Source organism: Oncorhynchus clarkii, chromosome 17, assembly GCF_045791955.1.
Source record: "Oncorhynchus clarkii lewisi isolate Uvic-CL-2024 chromosome 17, UVic_Ocla_1.0, whole genome shotgun sequence".
NCBI lineage: Eukaryota > Metazoa > Chordata > Actinopteri > Salmoniformes > Salmonidae > Oncorhynchus > Oncorhynchus clarkii.
The window spans coordinates 56,674,186-56,695,780 of record NC_092163.1 but is presented as its reverse complement, the minus strand read 5'-3'; the positions used below and the strand labels follow the sequence as shown (position 1 = coordinate 56,695,780).

At 41.3% G+C, this 21,595-nt stretch overlaps 2 protein-coding genes and 1 pseudogene across 2 annotated transcripts; 2 read left to right on the top strand and 1 right to left on the bottom strand.

Moving 5' to 3' along the window:
* The first annotated feature begins 381 nt into the window (after positions 1-381).
* LOC139369847 (transcription factor HES-5-like) lies at positions 382-1,035 on the top strand (annotated as a pseudogene).
* An 8,445-nt stretch (positions 1,036-9,480) lies between these two features.
* On the top strand, positions 9,481-10,049 carry LOC139369846 (transcription factor HES-5-like). The gene is made up of 2 exons (XM_071109125.1): positions 9,481-9,543; positions 9,648-10,049. Exons 1-2 carry the CDS (start codon positions 9,481-9,483, stop codon positions 10,047-10,049), a joined length of 465 nt encoding a protein of 154 aa, XP_070965226.1.
* A 6,242-nt stretch (positions 10,050-16,291) lies between these two features.
* Positions 16,292-16,860, bottom strand: LOC139369844 (transcription factor HES-5-like). Its single transcript, XM_071109124.1, has 2 exons — positions 16,798-16,860; positions 16,292-16,693 (listed from the first exon to the last, which is right to left on the bottom strand). The coding sequence occupies exons 1-2, from the start codon at positions 16,858-16,860 to the stop codon at positions 16,292-16,294; spliced, it is 465 nt and encodes a 154-aa protein (XP_070965225.1).
* Positions 16,861-21,595: the final 4,735 nt, after the last annotated feature.

Here is a 21,595-nt window from a genome sequence, read left to right as displayed (position 1 = left end):
TCAGTACAATGTCACTGCGTCAAACATCTTTCAGTGAAAGCTACAATATTATGAGTACCAGTATTTTATAATGTGGTGTTTTAATAATTTTTTGTAAGTTGTGATGCTGAGCGTGTGCTCTGTCAGTGTTATTGATCCCAACATCAGGCAGCAGATCTGGGTGTCACCACTCTGTGAGTCACTCTCCATCACCGTCCACCCCTCCACCTGTTCCCCTGAGATGTGACCATTGTCCCCCAGTAATAAGAACACTGAGCATGTGGAAGCTCCACATTCCTCATCGTCTTCCCAAGCTCACCCATTGGCTACACACTGTGAGAATCTCAAACAAGCCCAAAACCCAAACATTCATATGCAGATTTGGGACTATATATAGGAGAGATGAAGCCAGTTGAAATCAGATTATCTCTACACAAAGACCTCTACAACACAGAGATCCAGCCACGACACCTTAAATCACTTCAGCAATGATCTACTCTAAGGAGCACCTGACTCTGACCAAAAAGGTAAATTGAGATTCAAATTCAAGGAATTTAATTTTATTAGATTTTTAAAAATGTGTTTCATTAATGTCATATACCAGAATAAGGTTATTAATCACCTTCCTTCTCCTCTTGTAGCTAAGAAAGCCTGTGGTGGAGAAGTTGCGCAGAGATCGTATCAACAGCAGCATTGAGCACCTCAAGTCTCTCCTGGGACCAGAGATCCTCAATCAGCAGTCCAATCCAAGCTGGAGAAAGCTGACATCCTGGACCTGACAGTTTGCTTCCTGAGACAACAGCAATAGTACCAGCCAGTGAACTCCACCTCCTGCTCAGGACCTGTCAATCGTAGTTACTCCACATGTGTCCAAGAGATTGTGCACTTCCTGTCCAAGGATGAGGTGAAGACACAGTCCCAGAGAAGACTGCTGAGCCACTTCCAGAGCCTGCAGCCTCTGATAAGAACAGAATGGAAAGTGACCTGCCTCAGCTCAGCTCCCCAACCCAGCACAACTAGAGTCCAGTCAACAGCGCCCTCTGGAGGCCCTGGTAGAGTCCTACAGAATGGAGCTCAACTTGCAGACAATCACAATGGACCATGTTGGTCTAAAATGTATGTCATGTGGGAAGATATATTTTCTCATATTCTGTTTATGTATGTATGAGGTTTTAAACGTCTTGTGACTAAGAACATTTTTTTAATGAAAATGTAATTGAACAATCCATTTTTGTTGTTTTATTTGAAAAATAACCTTTATGTTTTATGAAACGTGTCATGTTGATCATGAAAAAGAATAACTTGAATGGTCCTCCATGAGGATTTTTAACCAAAAATAGGTTTTATATCAACAAACGGTTTGCGATTGTCAATTTCCATATAGGAAAACATTTAGTTACCACTACATTTTTTCTCGTGATAAGGTAATATTGAAAGGTTATTGAGTATGTATCAGTCTGAGTATTTATCCATCATGAGTATTTACCCCAAAATGCTAGAATTTGCTTTATGTGAATGTTATCATTTCAGTGAAGATATTGCAGAGAAATGTGTGTTCTCTCAATGTAAAACCTCTTGTTTATTTTAAACAATTATCTTGTCTTTCATAAAGACAGTAAATGTGTTTCCTGTACTCTGTTGGAGTATCATAAGAACTTGGACAATTCTCCAAGACTTGTTGTGATGTTTAATCACATGCGTCTATTCACCCTGAGGTGATGTCTCATTGAGTCAATTTGAATAAACAAAAAAAGTTATGAATTGATTGATATCTTGTTCTTCACTTTTTCCCCCAGTCTGTGCTAGTTACTCATCTCCTCATGCAAGAACAAATTGGAATTTGTAAGTTAAACCTACTCGTGTGCTCTTAGAGTTGTCCATGGTGCTAAACTAGAATTGCCCACCACTGAACAATGTAGCACAGGAAGCAGTCTTTCTAAACTAAGCTACTAATGCCATTGCCAGCTCAGGTTGATCAATGTTAGCCTCCCTACATAATTATGTTGAAAGTCATTCCACCATTGACAGTGTGTAACTTGAGTCACTGTGATAACAGTGAATGACATGCTACACGATATTACAAATATAATTAAGAAAATAATCAGGAATGTTTAAGTGGTATCAATTACAACATGTAAAAATAATCATTGCTGAACTTGAAATGAAAAATAAAATCATGCAACAAAACAGAATAAAGCCTTCATAAAATGTCAAATAATTTGAGAAGCTTAATCCCTATAAGAATAAAATTGCTTTGAAGTGTATTGATCATACACTGTAGACAATTTCATGGGTACAGTAAAACAAGATATACTTTTGTATACGTAGTGTTATTGGATTCAGCTATTTCAGCCACACTTGTTGCTGAAAGGTGTATTTTAAAATATATATATTTAAACATTAATTTTAAAAAGCACAGCCACGCAATCTCCATTGACAAACACTGAAGAGCTCAATGACTTTCAACATGGCACCATCATAGGATGCCACATTTCCAACAAGTCAGTTTGTCAAATTAAAACCTTGCTAGAGCTGCCCCGGTCAACTGTAAGTTCTGTTATTGTGAGGTGGAAAGGTCTATGAGCAACAACGGCTCAGCCGCAAAGTAGTAGGCCACACAAGCTCACAGAACAGGACCACCAAGTGCTGAAGCTCGTAGTGCATAAAAATCATCTGTCCTCAGTTGCAACGCTCGCTAGCAAGTTCCAAACTGCCTCCGGAAGCAACTTAAGCCAATAACTGTTCTTAGGGAGCTTCATCAAATGGGTTTCCATGGCTGAGCTGAAGAACAAAGGCTTAAAATTGCCATGCGCAAAGCCAAGCATCGGCTGAAGTGGTATAAAGCTTGCTGCTATTGGGGACTGGAGCAGTGATGAATCATGCTTCACCATCTGGCAGCCTGACGGACGAATCTGGGTTTGGTGGATGCTAGGAAAAAGCTACCTGCTCAAATCCATAGTGCCAACTGTAAAGTTTGGTGAAGGAGGAATAATGGTCTGGGGATGTTTCTCATGGTTCAGAATAGGCCCCTTAGTTCCAGTGACGCTACAGCATACAATGACATTATAGACAATTCTGTGCTTCCAGCTTCGTGGCAACAGTTTGGGGAAGACCCTTTCCTGTTTCAGAATGACAATGCCCTTGTGCACAAAGCGAGATCCATACAGAAGTGGTCTATCGAGATCTGTGTGGAAGTACTTGACTGGCCTGCACAGAGCCCTGACCTCAACCCCATCGAACAACTTTGAATTGGAACGCAGACCACAAGCCAGGCCTAATTGCCCAACATTAGTGCCCGACCTCACTAATGCTCATGGCTGAATGGAGGCTGTTATTGCAGCAAAGGGGGAATTAATGTTCATGATTTTGGAATGATGCTGCAACAAGTAGATGTCCACAAACTTTTGGTCATGTAGTGTGCACAAATGTTGCACAACTGGCGATAACATAATCAAGCCACAAAGATAATATGCATTGGTTGTTAGCCCAAGGCTTGGACAAGATCATTAACTAACGTGGTTGCTGTAGTAGTACTATGCCCAGACCTAAACCCTGATTGATAATTGTATTTTTAATGTAAACCAGATAAAGAGGAACAAAGTTGTAAATTAACCAATGATTCAAGAATCTTAGCTAAACAATGTCTTGAAATGAGGCGATTATCAGGTAGGAAGGTAAGACCAAATCAAATCAAATCACATTTTATTTGTCACATACACATGGTTAGCAGATGTTAATGCGAGTGTAGCAAAATGCTTGTGCTTCTATTTCCGACAATGCAGTAATAACCAACAAGTAATCTAACTAACAATTCCGAAACTACTACCTTATACACATAAGTGTAAAGGGATAAAGAATATGTACATAAAGATATATGAATGAGTGATGGTACAGAGCGGCATAGGCAAGATGCAGTAGATGGTATCGAGTACAGTATATACATATGAGATGAGTATGTAAACAAAGTGGCATAGTTTAAAGTGGCTAGTGATACATGTATTACATAAAGATGCAGTAGATGATATAGAGTACAGTATATACGTATACATATGAGATAAATAATGTAAGGTATGTAAACATTATATTAAGTAGCATTGTTTAAAGTGGCTAGTGATATATTTTACATCAATTCCCATTATTAAAGTGGCTGGAGTTGAGTCAGTGTGTTGGCAGCAGCCACTCAATGTTAGTGGTGGCTGTTTAACAGTCTGATGGCCTTGAGATAGAAGCTGTTTTTCAGTCTCTCTGTCCCAGCTTTGATGCACCTGTACTGACCTCGCCTTCTGGATGATAACGGGGTGAACAGGCAATGGCTCGGGTGGTTGTTGTCCTTGATGATCTTTATGGCCTTCCTGTGACATCGGGTGGTGTAGGTGTCCTGGAGGGCAGGTAGTTTAAACGCCGGTGATGCGTTGTGCAGACCTCACTACCCTCTGGAAAGCCTTACGGTTGTGGGCGGAGCAGTTGCCGTACCAGGCGGTGATACAGCCCGACAGGATGCTCTCGATTGTGCATCTGTAGAAGTTTGTGAGTGCTTTTGGTGACAAGCCGAATTTCTTCAGCCTCCTGAGGTTGAAGAGGCGCTGCTGCGCCTTCTTCACGATGCTGTCTGTGTGGGTGGACCAATTCAGTTTGTCTGTGATTTTATTTTATTTTATTAGGGTCTTTTTTAGTCTCCATTTGGACAAATCATCCAAGAGTCCTTAACATTAAAATACAATTTATAATACAAACACACTTTCACATATAACACACTATTACAAACATACAGTGCCTTGCGAAAGTATTCGGCCCCCTTGAACTTTGCGACCTTTTGCCACATTTCAGGCTACAAACATAAAGATATAAAACTGTATTTTTTTGTGAAGAATCAACAACAAGTGGGACACAATCATGAAGTGGAACGACATTTATTGGATATTTCAAACTTTTTTAACAAATCAAAAACTGAAAAATTGGGCGTGCAAAATTATTCAGCCCCCTTAAGTTAATACTTTGTAGTGCCACCTTTTGCTGCGATTACAGCTGTAAGTCGCTTGGGGTATGTCTCTATCAGGTTTGCACATCGAGAGACTGACATTTTTTCCCATTCCTCCTTGCAAAACAGCTCGAGCTCAGTGAGGTTGGATGGAGAGCATTTGTGAACAGCAGTTTTCAGTTCTTTCCACAGATTCTCGATTGGATTCAGGTCTGGACTTTGAATTGGCCATTCTAACACCTGGATATGTTTTGTTTTTGAATTATTCCATTGTAGATTTTGCTTTATGTTTTGGATCATTGTCTTGTTGGAAGACAAATCTCCGTCCCAGTCTCAGGTCTTTTGCAGACTCCATCAGGTTTTCTTCCAGAATGGTCCTGTATTTGGCTCCATCCATCTTCCCATCAATTTTAACCATCTTCCCTGTCCCTGCTGAAGAAAAGCAGGCCCAAACCATGATGCTGCCACCACCATGTTTGACAGTGGTGATGGTGTGTTCAGGGTGATGAGCTGTGTTGCTTTTACGCCAAACATAACGTTTTGCATTGTTGCCAAAAAGTTCAATTTTGGTTTCATCTGACCAGAGCACCTTCTTCCACATGTTTGGTGTGTCTCCCAGGTGGCTTGTGGCAAACTTTAAACGACACTTTTTATGGATATCTTTAAGAAATGGCTTTCTTCTTGCCACTCTTCCATAAAGGCCAGATTTGTGCAATATACGACTGATTGTTGTCCTATGGACAGAGTCTCCCACCTCAGCTGTAGATCTCTGCAGTTCATCCAGAGTGATCATGGGCCTCTTGGCTGCATCTCTGATCAGTCTTCTCCTTGTATGAGCTGAAAGTTTAGAGGGACGGCCAGGTCTTGGTAGATTTGCAGTGGTCTGATACTCCTTCCATTTCAATATTATCGCTTGCACAGTGCTCCTTGGGATGTTTAAAGCTTGGGAAATCTTTTTGTATCCAAATCCGGCTTTAAACTTCTTCACAACAGTATCTCGGACCTGCCTGGTGTGTTCCTTGTTCTTCATGATGCTCTCTGCGCTTTTAACGGACCTCTGAGACTATCACAGTGCAGGTGCATTTATACGGAGACTTGATTACACACAGGTGGATTGTATTTATCATCATTAGTCATTTAGGTCAACATTGGATAATTCAGAGATCCTCACTGAACTTCTGGAGAGAGTCTGCTGCACTGAAAGTAAAGGGGCTGAATAATTTTGCACGCCCAATTTTTCAATTTTTGATTTGTTAAACAAGTTTGAAATATCCAATAAATGTCGTTCCACTTCATGATTGTGTCCCACTTGTTGTTGATTCTTCACAAAAAAATACAGTTTTATATCTTTATGTTTGAAGCCTGAAATGTGGCAAAAGGTCGCAAAGTTCAAGGGGGCCGAATACTTTCGCAAGGCACTGTACATAATACACTAGCATAATGACCCAATAAATACTCAATCTAAAAATAATATTGATTCTTCATCTACTATAGTCCCACTATATTTAAATTGTTTTTAAATAATGTTTAAACTTATATATTGAAAGGTTTCTAGTTTGCTTGGTTAATTTTTAAAATTTCTTTATTGCTCGAAATCGAAATGTTATTTTGCCCATTTCTTTTTTCTGTCTGTAACGCATAGATGGTGGACAATCTAATTCCTAGTATTTACGTAATGTCTGTCTCTTACCAACTGAATACCATTGTGAATGTATATTATAAAATAAGATAAGCATGTTTTTTTCAATTATCTTGTCGATTGATGACCAACCAAGAACACTGCGCATGACTGCAACAGAAGAACCATATCTCTGCCTTAAAACAATCCTTGCTGCTTTATTCTGTGCATTCTGCAGCCTCCTAACTTCACTAGATGATGCATTGCCCCAGACCACCGAACAATAGTTCACTTGACTCTCAACCAATGCCTGTGTTATTTGCTGAAGGATTTTCCCTGGTAAATATTTTCCTGACACCACACTCCGAGGGCCCTCACCTCCTCCCTGTAGGCCGTCTCGTCGTTGTTGGTAGTCAAGCCTACCACTGTTGTGTCGTCCGCAAACTTGATGATTGAGTTGGAGGTGTGCGTGGCCACACAGTCGTGGGTGAACAGGGAGTACAGGAGAGGGCTCAGAACGCACCCTTGTGGGGCCCCAGTGTTGAGGATCAGCGGGGTGGAGATGTTGTTACCTACCCTCACCACCTGGGGGCGGCCCGTCAGGAAGTCCAGTACCCAGTTGCACAGGGCGGGGTCGAGACCCAGGGTCTCGAGCTTGATGACGAGTTTGGAGGGTACTATGGTGTTAAATGCTGACCCAGATGCAGACCACGTCAAAATAACGATAGTTTTAATGATCCAAAAGACAGACAGAGGTCAGTAAACCAGAGGTGAGGCAACCGTACCGGACGTGCATGTTCATTAATTGTTTATGGTTCATTGAACAAGCAAGGGAAACAGTGTTTAAACCTTTTACAATGAAGATCTGTGAAGTTATTTGGATTTTACTAATTATCTTTGAAAGACAAGGTCCTGAAAAAGGGACGTAACTTTTTTGATGAGTTTATATATATTCCGAATGGTGACATATGTGCGATCGGTTTTCTATCGCTCATTTGCATGTCATGTCAATGATATTATGTCACTGTGTGGGACTGTGGGTCAATTAACCTTGTCGGAGTGGGCGCCCTGATTCAAGTTTGTGAGCTAGGCTGGCTAGGCCTGGGAAGGCCTCCCACTCAGAAGTATGAGATGGGGAGGGGGCGGGTGTAGGTTGACCTCAAGTCTCCCCACTGGAAGCCAGAGGTAGGGGAGCGAGGGAATCTATATAATATATAATTGCACAGTACTAATGCAATGCAATTAGTTGTGCAATTCAGTTTGTGTGTTTCTTGTTTGAAGTGCAATAGTGTAATAATCAGGTTCTCTTCTTTATAAGTGTGTTATTCTATTTGTGTATTTGTGTGATATAGGATTGGTGCAATTTTATTTTATTTGTGTGTTTTTTGTTAGCAATAGGGTAATAGTGTAATAATTTGATTATCTTTTTCATTTGTATTTATATACTACAATTTGTTTCTATTTGTCTTTGTTACTTCTTTTTGATATTTATGAGTCTTATTTTTGTATAGTTTTTATATTTATATAATTTTAAATGTTCCAAATGTCTGAATAAAATGTACAGTTAGTGCAGAATAGGTATTTTTGGGGGTTTAGTTGACCAAGAGCCTTTCCAATGTTTGATGACAACAGCAAGGAGCCATTTTCACCCAGGTTAATTGCACCTTCCACAAAGTAGCCAGGCCTATTCCAGAAGGACTCAAAATTGTTGACGAAGGACACGCCCAAGTCCTTGGTCAGACGCATTAACGACTGGTGAAGAGACCAAAGACGGCTAAAACACTCAGGATAACTGGGATGAAGCATTATAGAGATGATGAAACATAATACTTGACAGCTATCTGGATTTCTTTATCCAACATTATTTTCCAGTTTGTTTATGCGTTAATTAAAAAAATAATATATATATATATATATATATATATATATATATATATATATATATATAAAATGTAATTTAAAAAATCATAATAATCTCTGTAGTGTAATTATTCTGTGCATATCTGCCTTGTGAAGTGTGCTGTGTCTTATATTTTTTTTATGTATTTGATTTCACCTTTATTTAGGCAGGTAGACTAGTTGAGAACAAGTTCTCATTTACAACTGCGACCTGGCAAAGATAAAGCAAAGCAGTGCGACAACAACAACAACACAGAGTTAGTGCAGAATGGGATAAACAAAGGTACAGTCAATAACACAATAGAAAAATATATATACAGTGTGTGCAAATGGAGTAAGGAGGTAAGGCAATAAATAGGCCATGGTAGCGAAGTAATTACAATTTAGCAAATTATCACTGGAGTGATAGATGTGCAGATGATGATGTGCAAGAAGAGATACTGGTGTGCAAAAGAGCAAAAAAGTAAATAAAAACAATATGGGGATGAGGTAGGTAGTTGATGGGCTATTAACAGATGGGCTACGTACAGCTGCAACAATCGGTAAGCTGCTCAGACAGCTGATGCTTAAAGTTAGTGACGGAGATATAAGTCTACAACTTCAGCAATTTTTGCTATTCGTTCCAATCATTGGCAGCACAGAACTGGAAGGAAAGAAAGGGTCCCTTATCAAGTCTACCATTTTGACCCAGTCCCCATCTGCAGAAGCCTGATCAAGAATGTTCCCAGGTAATACAAGTGTAACGACCTGCTTGTGTTCTGTCTGTGCGTCTGATATCTGCAGTACCATTCCTTTGTTGGCCAGTTAACCATGAGATAACTGATGCCTCTCCCATTGTTGTGTTTGCCTCGCCCACTGACCTCAGAGTGTGGGAAAGCTAATCCAGCCTGGGACTCATGGTTTTGTAATGATAATGTCCTCCTATAAATAGGGGAGTGGGCTCCTCTCTCAGCTCACAACTCACTCATCTTCCTCAGAGAAGCACACACACTCTCTCTCTACCCGAATGGCTCCTACCTACATCAGCGACTCTGCCAACACCATGCTCTCTGCTAAAGACAAGCATAAAGTAAATATTATTTATAACACATGTTTGTGTCATTGTTTACTATTGAATAATTTTCTTCATGATTTGAACTTTAAGGACATAGAATGCCCTCTTCTCTTCATCAGCTAAGGAAACCAGTTGGGGAGAAGATGTGTAGAGACCACATCAACACCTGCATAGAGCAGCTCAAGACCCTGCTGGAGAGGGAGTTCCACAAACAGGACCCCAACACCAAGCTGGAGAAGGCTGACATCCTGGAGATGACGGTGGGGTTCCTGATGCAGAAGCTGCAGCCTCAGAGCCCAGTCCCCCAGAGGGCCCACGGTGAGGGCTACTCCCAGTGCTGGAGGGAGACCCTGCACTTCCTGTCTTCCAGCTCCATGAAGGACATGATGCTTCAGAACCTCCAGAGAGCTGGCCAGGACGTCTGCCCCTCCTCACCACTCTCCTCCCAACATCAACACCACAGCCAGGGCCCAGTGAAGCAGGCCACCAGTGGTCACAAAACAGTGTGGAGGCCCTGGTAGAACCACTACTTGGAGACTCTCTATCTCACAAACTGGATGGGTGTTTACCATCTTTCTTGCTGTAGGAAATACATTTCCAAACATTATATTGAAATGATATTATTTTCTTGTTATATATGAAATGATTTCTACTGATGTGATTATTATTCTCTCTCAGAGAAGAAGCTGAAAAACATATTTGTATCACTTTATAATGAAGAATATGTTTAATATTTTATATGTGTATGCATGTTGTGCTCACTTGATGCACCAATGTGTCCTTTAGTCCTTTCATTTTCTTTGAAGAGGATCGTTAAGGTTATATATTTACATTTATGGTTGCTTAGCCAACTGGTTGCTTATGGTTGCTTAGCCCTGGTAGAGACAAACTATTTAACAAACTGGATCAGTGTTTACCGTCTTTCATGCTGTAAGAACTCTCTATTTCCAATAGTAATATCTACTTAGGTCCTTTATGAAGGATAGCGAACATCATATGACAAGCGCTATAGTTTGTTGTCTCCTTTATGGAGCTGTCTGTAAAAAATAATTTCTCTGTCATGTGGCATATGCCTCCTATGGAGTCGACTCAAGTATTGATTTGTGTGTGATTCTGTGATGAATATAGAATCAATAGCATTCAAAATGCTAAATATTTATTGGAGATGAATTCTCATGTTTAAGTGTTCTTAAAGGGAAATCAGATTGTGTTACCTTTTGTAAAGGAACTGATTGCACATAATGCATATTGAAACATTTGTATTTGACATTTTTACAGTGGATGTGCATAGACTTTGTATTTGACATTTTTACAGTGGATGTGCATAGACTTTGTATTTTACATTTTTACAGTGGATGTGCATATACTTTGTATTTGACATTTTTACAGTGGATGTGCATAGACTTTGTATTTGACATTTTTACAGTGGATGTGCATAGACTTTGTATTTGACATTTTTACAGTGGATGTGCATATACTTTGTATTTGACATACAGTGGATGTGCATATACTTTGTATTTGACATTTTTACAGTGGATGTGCATAGACTTTGTATTTGACATTTTTACAGTGGATGTGCATAGACTTTGTATTTGACATTTTTACAGTGGATGTGCATAGACTTTGTATTTGACATTTTTACAGTGGATGTGCATAGACTTTGTATTTGACATTTTTACAGTGGATGTGCATAGACTTTGTATTTTTACATTGTTGGTGTTTAACCTAAACTGGATGCACAAGTGGATATCAAACCAAAATTAACAATGATATTGACAATGCATATTGGCAGGCTGCTATTGATTATTTTATTGTCACTGAAGTCTGAAGTCTCTCTCTCTGTCTTTCTCTCTCTCTGTCTTTCTCTCTCTCTCTCTGTCTTTCTCTCTCTCTCTCTCTCTCTCTCTCTCTCTCTCTCTCTCTCTCTGTCTTTCTCTCTCTCTCTCTCTCTCTCTCTCTCTCTCTCTCTCTCTCTCTCTCTCGATTGCTATCTGTCTTTCGCCGTCTTTCTCTCTCTGTCTCTCACACTGTGCCACACATAAATCATGAATCAGAATCTACTGTCTTCATGGGTCTATTGGCAACAGTTTTAACAAAAGCGCAGTCTTTAGTTTGTAGCTCTAAATTGTAGTTAATGTGTTTTATTATTTATTAATTTGCATGTGTTGACAATATGTTGACATTGCTGGTATGACACCCCGAATAAGAGTATTAAATGCATAATCATATAATAATATATTGTCGCGACTTCCATCGAAGTCGGTCCCTCTCCTTGTTCGGGTGGCGTTCGGCGGTCAACGTCACCTGCCTTCTAGCCATCACCGATCCACTTTTCATTTTCCATTTGTTTAGTCTTTGTTTTCTACACACCTAGTTTCAATTCCCCTCATTACATGTTCATTATTTAACCCTCTGGTTTCCCCCATGTTTGTGTGCGTGTTTGTTTTATTGTTAGGCTGTATCTGATGGCTGGTATTATTGTTACCGGGTGTTGTTGTTACGCCCGTTTATTCGTGGTACCGGTATTTTTTCCTGCACCATAGTAGTGTTTTTTTTACTGTTGTTTTCTTTAATTAAATACCTTGTCCACGCATCTCAGTTCTCCTGCGCCTGACTCCTTTCACCAGTTACCCACATCCTTGACATATATGGACGATGTATTCGTAAAGTATTCAAACCCCTTCACTTTTTCCCTCATCAATCTACACACAATAACCCATAATGATTAAGCAAAAACATGTTTTTAGACATTTTTTCAAATGTATCAAGTAAAAAAACGGAAATATAACATTATATATTATATAAGTATTCAGACCTTTTTCTCAGTACTTTGTTGAAGCATCTTTGGCAGCGATTACAGCCTCAAGTCTTCTTGGGTGTGACGCTACAAGCTTGGCACACCTGTATTTGGGAAGATTCTCCCATTCTTCTCTGCAGATCCTCTCAAGCTCTGTCAGGTTGGATGGGGAGTGGCACTGAACAGCTATGTTCAGGTCTCTCAAGAGATGTTTGATTGGGTTCAAGTCTGGGCTCCTGCGTTGTCTTGGCTGTGTGCTTAGGGCCGCTGTCCTATTGGAAGGTGAACCTTCGCCCCAGTCTGAGGTCTTGAACGCTCTGGAGCAGGTTTTTATCAACCATCTCTCTGTACTTTGCTCCGTTCATCTTTCCCTTGATCCTGACTAGTCTCCCAGTCCCTGCCACTGAAAAACATCCCCACAGCATGATTGCTTCACTGTAGGGATGCTGCCAGGTTTCCTCTGGACATGACGCTTGGCATTCAGGCCAAAGAGTTCAATCTTGGTTTCATCAGACCAGAGAATCTTGTTTATCATGGTCTGATAGTTCTTTAGGTGCCTTTTGGCAAACTCCAAGCGGGTTGGCATGTGCCTTTTACTAAGGAATGGTTCCCATCTGGCCACTCTACCATAAAGGCCTGATTGGTGGAGTGCTGCAAAGATGGTTGTCCTTCTGGAAGGTTCTCCCATCTCCACAGAGGAACTCTGGAGCTCTGTCAGAGTGACCATCGGGTTCTTGGTCACCTTTCTGACCAAGGCCCTTCTCCCCCGATTGCTCAGGTTGGCCAGGCGGCCAGTTCTAGGAAGAGTCTTAGTGGTTCCAAACTTCTTCCATTTAAGAATGATGGAGGCTACTGTGTTCTTGGGGTCTTTCAATGCTGCAGGAATTTGTTGGTACTCTTCCCCAGATCTGTGCCTTTACAAAATCCTGTCTCAAAGCTCTACGGTCAATTAATTCGACCTAATGGCTTGGTTTTGCTCTAACATGCACTGTCAACTGTGGGACCTTATATAGACAGGTGTGTGCCTTTCCAAATAATGTCCAATCAATTGCATTTACCACAGGTGGACTCCAATCAAGTTGTAGAAACATCTCAAGGATGATCAATGGAAACAGGATGCACCTGAGTTCAATTTCGAGTCTCATAGCAAAGGGTCTGAATACTTATGTAAGGTATTTAGGTATTTCTGTTGTTTTTTGTAATACATGTGAAAACATTTTTAAAAACCAGTTTTCACTTTGTCATTATGGGGTATTGTGTGTAGATTGATGAGAAAAAATATATATTTAATCAGTTTTAGAATAAGACTGTAACGTAACAAAATGTGGAAAAAGTGAAGGGGTCTGAATACGTTCTGAATGCACTGTATATACAAGCATGATTCGAATGAGAACGTGAGCGTCCGTGCACGTGTGTGTGTGTGTGTCCAACGTGCCTCTCTTGGGGTTTGTATGTTAAGCTCTAGGCTAACGTTGGGCAGTCAACTCCGTCAGCTCTGGTTTCATCAAACAGCTGGTGATCCAGGGCGCAGCCTACCTGCCTGCCGGGCTGTGTAACTGTGTGGCACGTCTCTCCTGTGTGGGGCCTACCTCTCCTCGGCTTTCCCACAAACCCGTTTCATTATCCCCTTTCATTGAAGGGACAAAGGAAGTGTGCCGCCCTAAATTATCCTCTCGGCATGAATGTGAGAATCCTGATCCCCCGTCCACTTCCTGCCGCTCCCCTTCAAACCAGCTTATTCATTTAATCATCATGTCCTTCTAAAACATTAAACGCAAGTGATTATCGTATTTAAAAATATATATATTGGTTGTACAAATTTCAAATGTCACAATTCATGAAACTACATTTATGTTTCGATTTAATTATTTCATAAATTTTATTCAAACTAGTATGAATTTAAACATATATTATATTTTTTTGCTTAATATATTACACCTGCATTTATGAACCTGTTCTGTAATCTATCGGTGTGTACAAAATAAAGTCTGAATTCACTTATATGACTAGAGAATTGATTTACATAGTGACACAACAGTGCTGTGAAGGGTAAGCCTCGCTTTGAAGACATTGTGAATGTTAGTATGTATATGACAGGATGCACCTGTGCCTGTAGCCAGGCCTTGCTGTGTTTCGCCGTGGGAAACCTATCTTATCTGCCAACTCAAGCAGGTGTCAGTCTGGAGGGCAAGTCTGCTCCCAGGTGTTAGATTAAAGTCTACACACCTTGAGCACACACACACCATCTCTCACCCACACAACTACCACCATTGCACACTCCCTCTTCTAGCCTCACTGACTGCTTCTCCACCCATAGCCCATGCACGGGATCTCTCTCACTCTTTGTCATGCACACACTCAATCACATTGACACTCACACACTAAGTCATATATTGTCCCAATCAGGGCTGTTAATGGTTGAGGAGTGTGGGAAAGCATGGTGAGCTCCAGACCTACACAGTCAGATGCAGACCCTGTGGTACACCGAGTAAGCCACTCCCTGGATCATTGACCTCTACAAACTATTCAAGACAAGCAGTTCCATCACCAACAGATACTGTATGTCTCATGACAAATAAACACTAATAAACATGCTTTTATATTTTTATTCAGATCTCTCAATTATTCCAATTACTGTACATTACTTCCAATTAATTTAACCTTTGTTTAACTAGGCAAGTCAGTTAAGAACAAATTCTTATTTTCAATGACAGCCTAGGAACAGTTTAGTGGCAGAACAACAGATTTTACCTTGTCAGCTCTGGGATTTGATCTTGCAACCTTTCGGTTACTAGTCTAACACTCTAACCACTAGGCTACCTGCCACCCCAATACGTTGTCTCGAATATGTTCATGTAAAAGTCCAGATAAACTATATGCAAGATTTCCAGGTTGGTGTCGAGATGTGGATCACTATATTCTGTCATGCAGCTATTTTTAACACTTACATTTGAAAATAGGTGCCCCCACACAGCAATGCAGAAGTCTCCAAGAGCTTCAATGTAATGGGCTAGATAGGGAATTCCATTACAGTAATTGCGAGCATACAACTTAGGTTTAAGGGCATTAAATGGATAACTTAGTGAAAGATTATAATTTATGTTTTTTTTTAACATATGATCCCTCCTTTATTTTTTCACCAATCAGAAGTGAGGCTGTTCTCTGCCCAGGAGTAGATACATTGCACTGATAAACACGATAATAAATCCTCATGTGCTGATGTGTACAGATACCTGCACTTCTAACTACAGTATTTACCAGTACACTGCCTGTTTGCATTATCTGTCATTTCCTGTTCATTTCCACTTCAGTTCAATTTGTTACATTCCATCTTCCCTCTACATTGATTTTTATACATTATGTCCCATTATCCCCCAGTTAATTACAGCTCCTTTAGAAACACACAAACACAGTATGGTTACTTTCCAAAACATTAATTGGAATCCTTTTTGGATGCATGTTCACTTTATCAAGAGAGAATAAAAGACACACAGTGTCAACAATACATTTCACAGCACAACAGTGCTATGGTGGAACCACAATGTCCCAAAAAGCCTTTACAAAAGGCATATCAAAGCATTTGTAAATACCCTTCAATAGGTCAGTACATACAATATCGTTAACGCAAGATTTCAGTTGGCTAAGCAACCATAAATGTAAATATATAACCTTAACAATCCTCTTCAAAGAAAATGAAAGGACTAAAGGACACATTGGTGCATCAAATGAGCACAACATGCATACACATATAAAATATTAAACATATTCTTCATTATAAAGTGATACAAATATGTTTTTCAGCTTCTTCTCTGAGAGAGAATAATAATCACATCAGTAGAAATCATTTCATATATAACAAGAAAATAATATCATTTCAATATAACGTTTGGAAATGTATTTCCTACAGCAAGAAAGATGGTAAACACCCATCCAGTTTGTGAGATAGAGAGTCTCCAAGTAGTGGTTCTACCAGGGCCTCCACACTGTTTTGTGACCACTGGTGGCCTGCTTCACTGGGCCCTGGCTGTGGTGTTGATGTTGGGAGGAGAGTGGTGAGGAGGGGCAGACGTCCTGGCCAGCTCTCTGGAGGTTCTGAAGCATCATGTTCTTCATGGAGCTGGAAGACAGGAAGTGCAGGGTCTCCCTCCAGCACTGGGAGTAGCCCTCACCGTGGGCCCTCTGGGGGACTGGGCTCTGAGGCTGCAGCTTCTGCATCAGGAACCCCACCGTCATCTCCAGGATGTCAGCCTTCTCCAGCTTGGTGTTGGGGTCCTGTTTGTGGAACTCCCTCTCCAGCAGGGTCTTGAGCTGCTCTATGCAGATGTTGATGTGGTCTCTACACATCTTCTCCCCAACTGGTTTCCTTAGCTGATGAAGAGAAGAGGGCATTCTATGTCCTTAAAGTTCAAATCATGAAGAAAATGATTCAATAGTAAACAATGACACAAACATGTGTTATAAATAATATATACTTTATGCTTGTCTTTAGCAGAGAGCATGGTGTTGGCAGAGTCGCTTGTGTAGGTGGGAGCCATTCTGGTAAAGAGAGAGAGTGTGTGTGCTTCTCTGAGGAAGTTGAGTTGTGAGCTGAGAGAGGAGCCCACTCCCCTATTTATAGGAGGACATTATCATTACAAAACCATGAGTCCCAGGCTGGATTAGCTTTCCCACACTCTGAGGTCAGTGGGCGAGGCAAACACAACAATGGGAGAGGCATCAGTTATCTCATGGTTAACTGGCCAACAAAGGAATGGTAGTGCAGATATCAGAGGCACAGACTGAACACAAGCAGGGTGTCACACTCTTATTACCTGGGAACATTCTCTATAAGAACTTTACAGATGGGGACTGAGTCAGACAGTAGACTTGATAAGGGACCCTCAAGGCATATAAACTCAGCAAAAAAAGAAACGTCCCTTTTTCAGGACCCTGTCTTTCAAAGATAATTCGTAAAAATCCAAATAACTTCACAGATCTTCATTGTAAAAGTTTTAAACACTGTTTCCCATGCTTGTTCAATGAACCATAAGCAATTAATGAACATGCACCTGTGGAACGGTCGTTAAAACACTAACAGCTTACAGACGGTAGGCAATTAAGGTCACAGTTATAAAAACGTAGGACACTAAAGAGGCCTTTCTACTGACTCTGAAAAAAAACAATAGAAAGGTGCCCAGGAGGCATGAGGACTGCAGATGTGGCCAGGGCAATAAATTGCAATGTCCGTACTGTGAGACGCCTAAGACAGCACTACAGGGAGATAGGACAGACAGCTGATCGTCCTCGCAGTGGCAGACCACGTGTAACAACACCTGCACAGGATTGGTACATCCGAACATCACATCTGCGGGACAGGTACAGGGTGGCAATAACAGCTGCCGGAGTTACACCAGGAACGCATAATCCCTCCAACAGTGCTATGACTGTCCGCAATAGGCTGAGAGAGGCTGGACTGAGGGCTTGTAGGCCTGTTGTAAGGTAGGTCCTCACCAGACATCACCGACAACAACATCGGCTATGGGTACAAACCCACCGTCGCTGGACTAGACAGGACTGGCAAGAAGTGCTCTTCACTGACGAGTCGCGGTTTTGTCTCACCAGGGGTGATGGTCGGATTTGTGTTTATCGTCGAAGGAATGAGCATTACACCGAGGCCTGTACTCTGGAGCGGGATCAATTTGGAGGTGGAGGGTCCATCATGGTCTGGGGCGGTGTGTCACAACATAATCGGACTGAGCTTGTTGTCATTGCAGACAATCTCAACGCTGTGAGTTACAGAGAAGACATCCTCCTCCCTTCCTGCAGGCTCATCCTGACATGACCCTTCAGCATGACAATGCCACCCTACTGCTCGTTCTGTGAGTGATTTCCTGCAAGACAGGAATGTCAGTGTTCTGCCATGGCCAGTGAAGAGCCCGGATCTCAATCCCATTGAGCACATCTGGGACCTGTTGGATCGGAGGTTGAGGGTTAGGTTCATTCCCCCCAGAAATGTCTGGGAACTTGCAAGTGCCTTGGTGGAAGAGTGGGGTAACATCTCACAGCAAGAACTGGCAAGTCTGGTGCAGTCCATGAGGAGGAGATGCACTACAGTACTTAATGCAACTGGTGGCCACCCCAGATACTGACTGTTACTTTTGATTTTGACCCCCTTTGTTCAGAGACACATTATTCCGTTTCTGTTAGTCACATGTCTGTGGAACTTGTTCAGTTTATGTCTCAGTTGTTGAATCTTGTTATGTTCATACAAATATTTACACATGCTAAGTTTGCTGAAAATAAATGCAGTTGACAGTGAGAGGATGTTTCTTTTTTTGCTGAGTTAAGATATTGTCCACTTCACATTGCAGAAATTAATGTTAACCTATTAAGGAGACAATTACTATATATCAGAACACATAGTGGTAATTGAAATCAACATTAATTCAAATAGATTAAATTGAATGTACTGCAATATTGTGTTAATACTGTAATTGTGCTATATCAATTAAATAATGTATCTCCCCTGACATAACGGATTTACCATTTACATCTTCTCTGTCTTTCACATGTACAAACAGAAAGCATGAGAAAGGTACACCAGAGGGGGGAGAGAGAGAGAGGGAGAGGGAGAGAAACATTCCCATTGTTGATGCCAATTAATACAATTATTCAGCGCCCTCTGGGAAGGCACACTTCTATTGTTGGACACCTCGCCCCCCTGCACTCAGCCCCCACAGAAAATATCTAATACATGAGAGTGTGGGAAAGCAGGACAGGATCCTACTCACACATCCTCCGATCATTAGAGCACACCCCACTGCTCCTCCATCCACCGCCCCTTCGCCCCCCTCTAGGGACACCCTTTCAACATGCTGCCCAGATCAGAGGCACCACTGAGCCAGGGTGTGCGCGTGTTCCCCTCTAACACCCTTGTTCACATGCCCTGGCCTGTGTGTGTGCACACTTACCTCCCACTGATTACACCTCTCCTCTTTTAATCTGCTCTGGCCTCACATACATGGAACCTGCAGTCAAACATCTGCTCCCACTGAAGCCTCCAAACAGTACAATACAGTGAACATCACGTAGGTTAGCGTTTTTCGTCATGGAGGCAACTCTGCAGTGGTCACTAGCTAGCACAGTCATAAAGTAATACAATCTTAACCACACTGTTTACCCTAATGCCTAACCCCAACCTAAAATGTATGTTTTTGTTTCCATTCATTTTTACAATATAGACAATGTAGACTTTGCAGCTGGCCTATCTAATGAGGAATCACTCAGTTCTGCCTTCAGGACAAGATTCATGACAATACAAATCAACCTACAAACATCACACATCATTTCAGAGGCTATTACTAAATAGTGTTTCTCCTATCGCTCCTGAATAGTCAATAGAATTTGTATATGTCTACATACTTCAATAACTTACTAGACACTTGACTCAAATGGTTGTTCTAAAATAAATTGACAAAAAGTTTTAGTTTTTTGTCAATGCTTGATGTGCTTTATAAATAGCCATGCTAATATGTGTGTAAAGAGACAGATGGCAAGGGTCTTTTGGAGGGAAATCCTCTCTGGTCCGTCTTTTCCATTTTAAAGATGGGGCGGCAGGTAGACTAGTGGTTAGAGCGTTGGGCCAGTAACTGAAAGGTTGCTGGTCCCTGGTAGGCTGTCATTGTAAAAATAGTTTATTCTTAACTGACTTGCCTAGTTAAATAAAGGTTGAAAAAAATAAAATAATTTAAGACACATTTCTAAGTGAGACATGACTATGCAGATGAAAACCCATCATTTGAGTATGAATACATTCCATCTATTTACGAAGAAAAAGTGATGGCTTCATTATGAGCCCCTCCACACACACACACGCACGCACGCATGCACGCACGCACGCACGCACGCACACACACACACACACACACACACACACACGCACACAAACATGCACACACGCCAAACAGTCTCCATGGCTTTGAATCCAGATGCCTCTGTGTTCAGCCAAAGCCCTCTCCCTCTCCAGTGAGGAATGTGTGAGAGCGCAGACCTGCCCCTCTTTCCCACACTTAAGCCCCCATTCAGGGCTGCGGCCACCACTGATCCATACACCCTCATTATGCCTGGACCTCAATAGACCATCTGGACCTCTGCTGGGGGAGCCCAGGCCTCTCACAAACTCCACACACCTAGAGGAAGTAACAGGTAGATCATACTGGAATAAAAATAATAAGACTTGTGACTGCTATCATGATGTGAAGCCAGTGAAATGTTAGCTGTTTGTTATTTGTTAAGTCATATAATGGAATAAACACATGAACATAAAGTAAATACACAATCCAATGATACCTTCAAAATATTGAACCTGTACACTCCAGGTCAAGTTAATGGAAATAACCTTCTGTGGTACATTGCAGAGCTAGAGGATGATGTATTATGTGTGCGTGTGTTAATACCTCTTATAACTGGCCACCAACACACTGCCCCAGTGACAATACTAAAAGAGGCCTTGATTAAGACAGAAGGCGTACATTTGACAATAGCACAATTTCCCGCTTCAAGTGGCTTTGTCCGCTGCACGCCTTTACTGTGAATTTCATGTCCATGGAATGCCATAGACCGGCGCACACATCAAGGGGGATTTCTCTGGTATAAAGAGAGGTCAGGCATTTCCCAGGTTCCCTGTGTGGTTCAAGTCACAAGGATACCCCCCTACTTGATGAGGCGCGTGACGCCAAGCACCTGCCCCTCTCTTTGTGAGAGAGCTGTGCCCTCGTAGGGGCACCCAGAGTCAAAGCCTGGTTCAGCAAAACAGCCAGGAATGCATTATGCTCTTTTACATGGCCCAGTTCGGCGGGAGAGAAAGAGGGCTACATCTGGGAGACACAAGGCTGGTTAAGACAATCTCACAATCTCCAGTAATCCTGAAGATAGAAAAATACACAGAAACAGGGTGAATAAAAAAAATGGCTGGAGGGCTGTCCATTTCATTTTTATAGAAGATCTAAGAGGATTCAGCGGCACCCAACTATTTTTGAAGTAGACAGGCTATTGATTCAGCATGTTGTTTTCTAGCTACATTATATTATACAGTATAGGCATACACACACACTTAAGGCCATGATACATTGGCAATTTTTTTAGGCAATGTTGCCAGCAATTGTTGCTGCACACTTTTCCCATTGAAAATAAACAAGTCTTTATTATCTGGGGAATTTTGTGGACGTTAACAATACCAATGAAAATTGCATTGAAATTCTAACATTCCACAGTTGTTGCACAACCGGACTG

Bases quoted from the DNA above. Each gene is read 5' to 3' on its own strand.
- LOC139369844 (XM_071109124.1), bottom strand. From the start codon at position 16,860: ATGGCTCCCACCTACACAAGCGACTCTGCCAACACCATGCTCTCTGCT. The intron at 16,694-16,797 runs GTATATATTATT...TCTCTTCATCAG, and splicing joins CTGCTAAAGACAAGCATAAA to CTAAGGAAACCAGTTGGGGA.
- LOC139369846 (XM_071109125.1), top strand. From the start codon at position 9,481: ATGGCTCCTACCTACATCAGCGACTCTGCCAACACCATGCTCTCTGCT. The intron at 9,544-9,647 runs GTAAATATTATT...TCTCTTCATCAG, and splicing joins CTGCTAAAGACAAGCATAAA to CTAAGGAAACCAGTTGGGGA.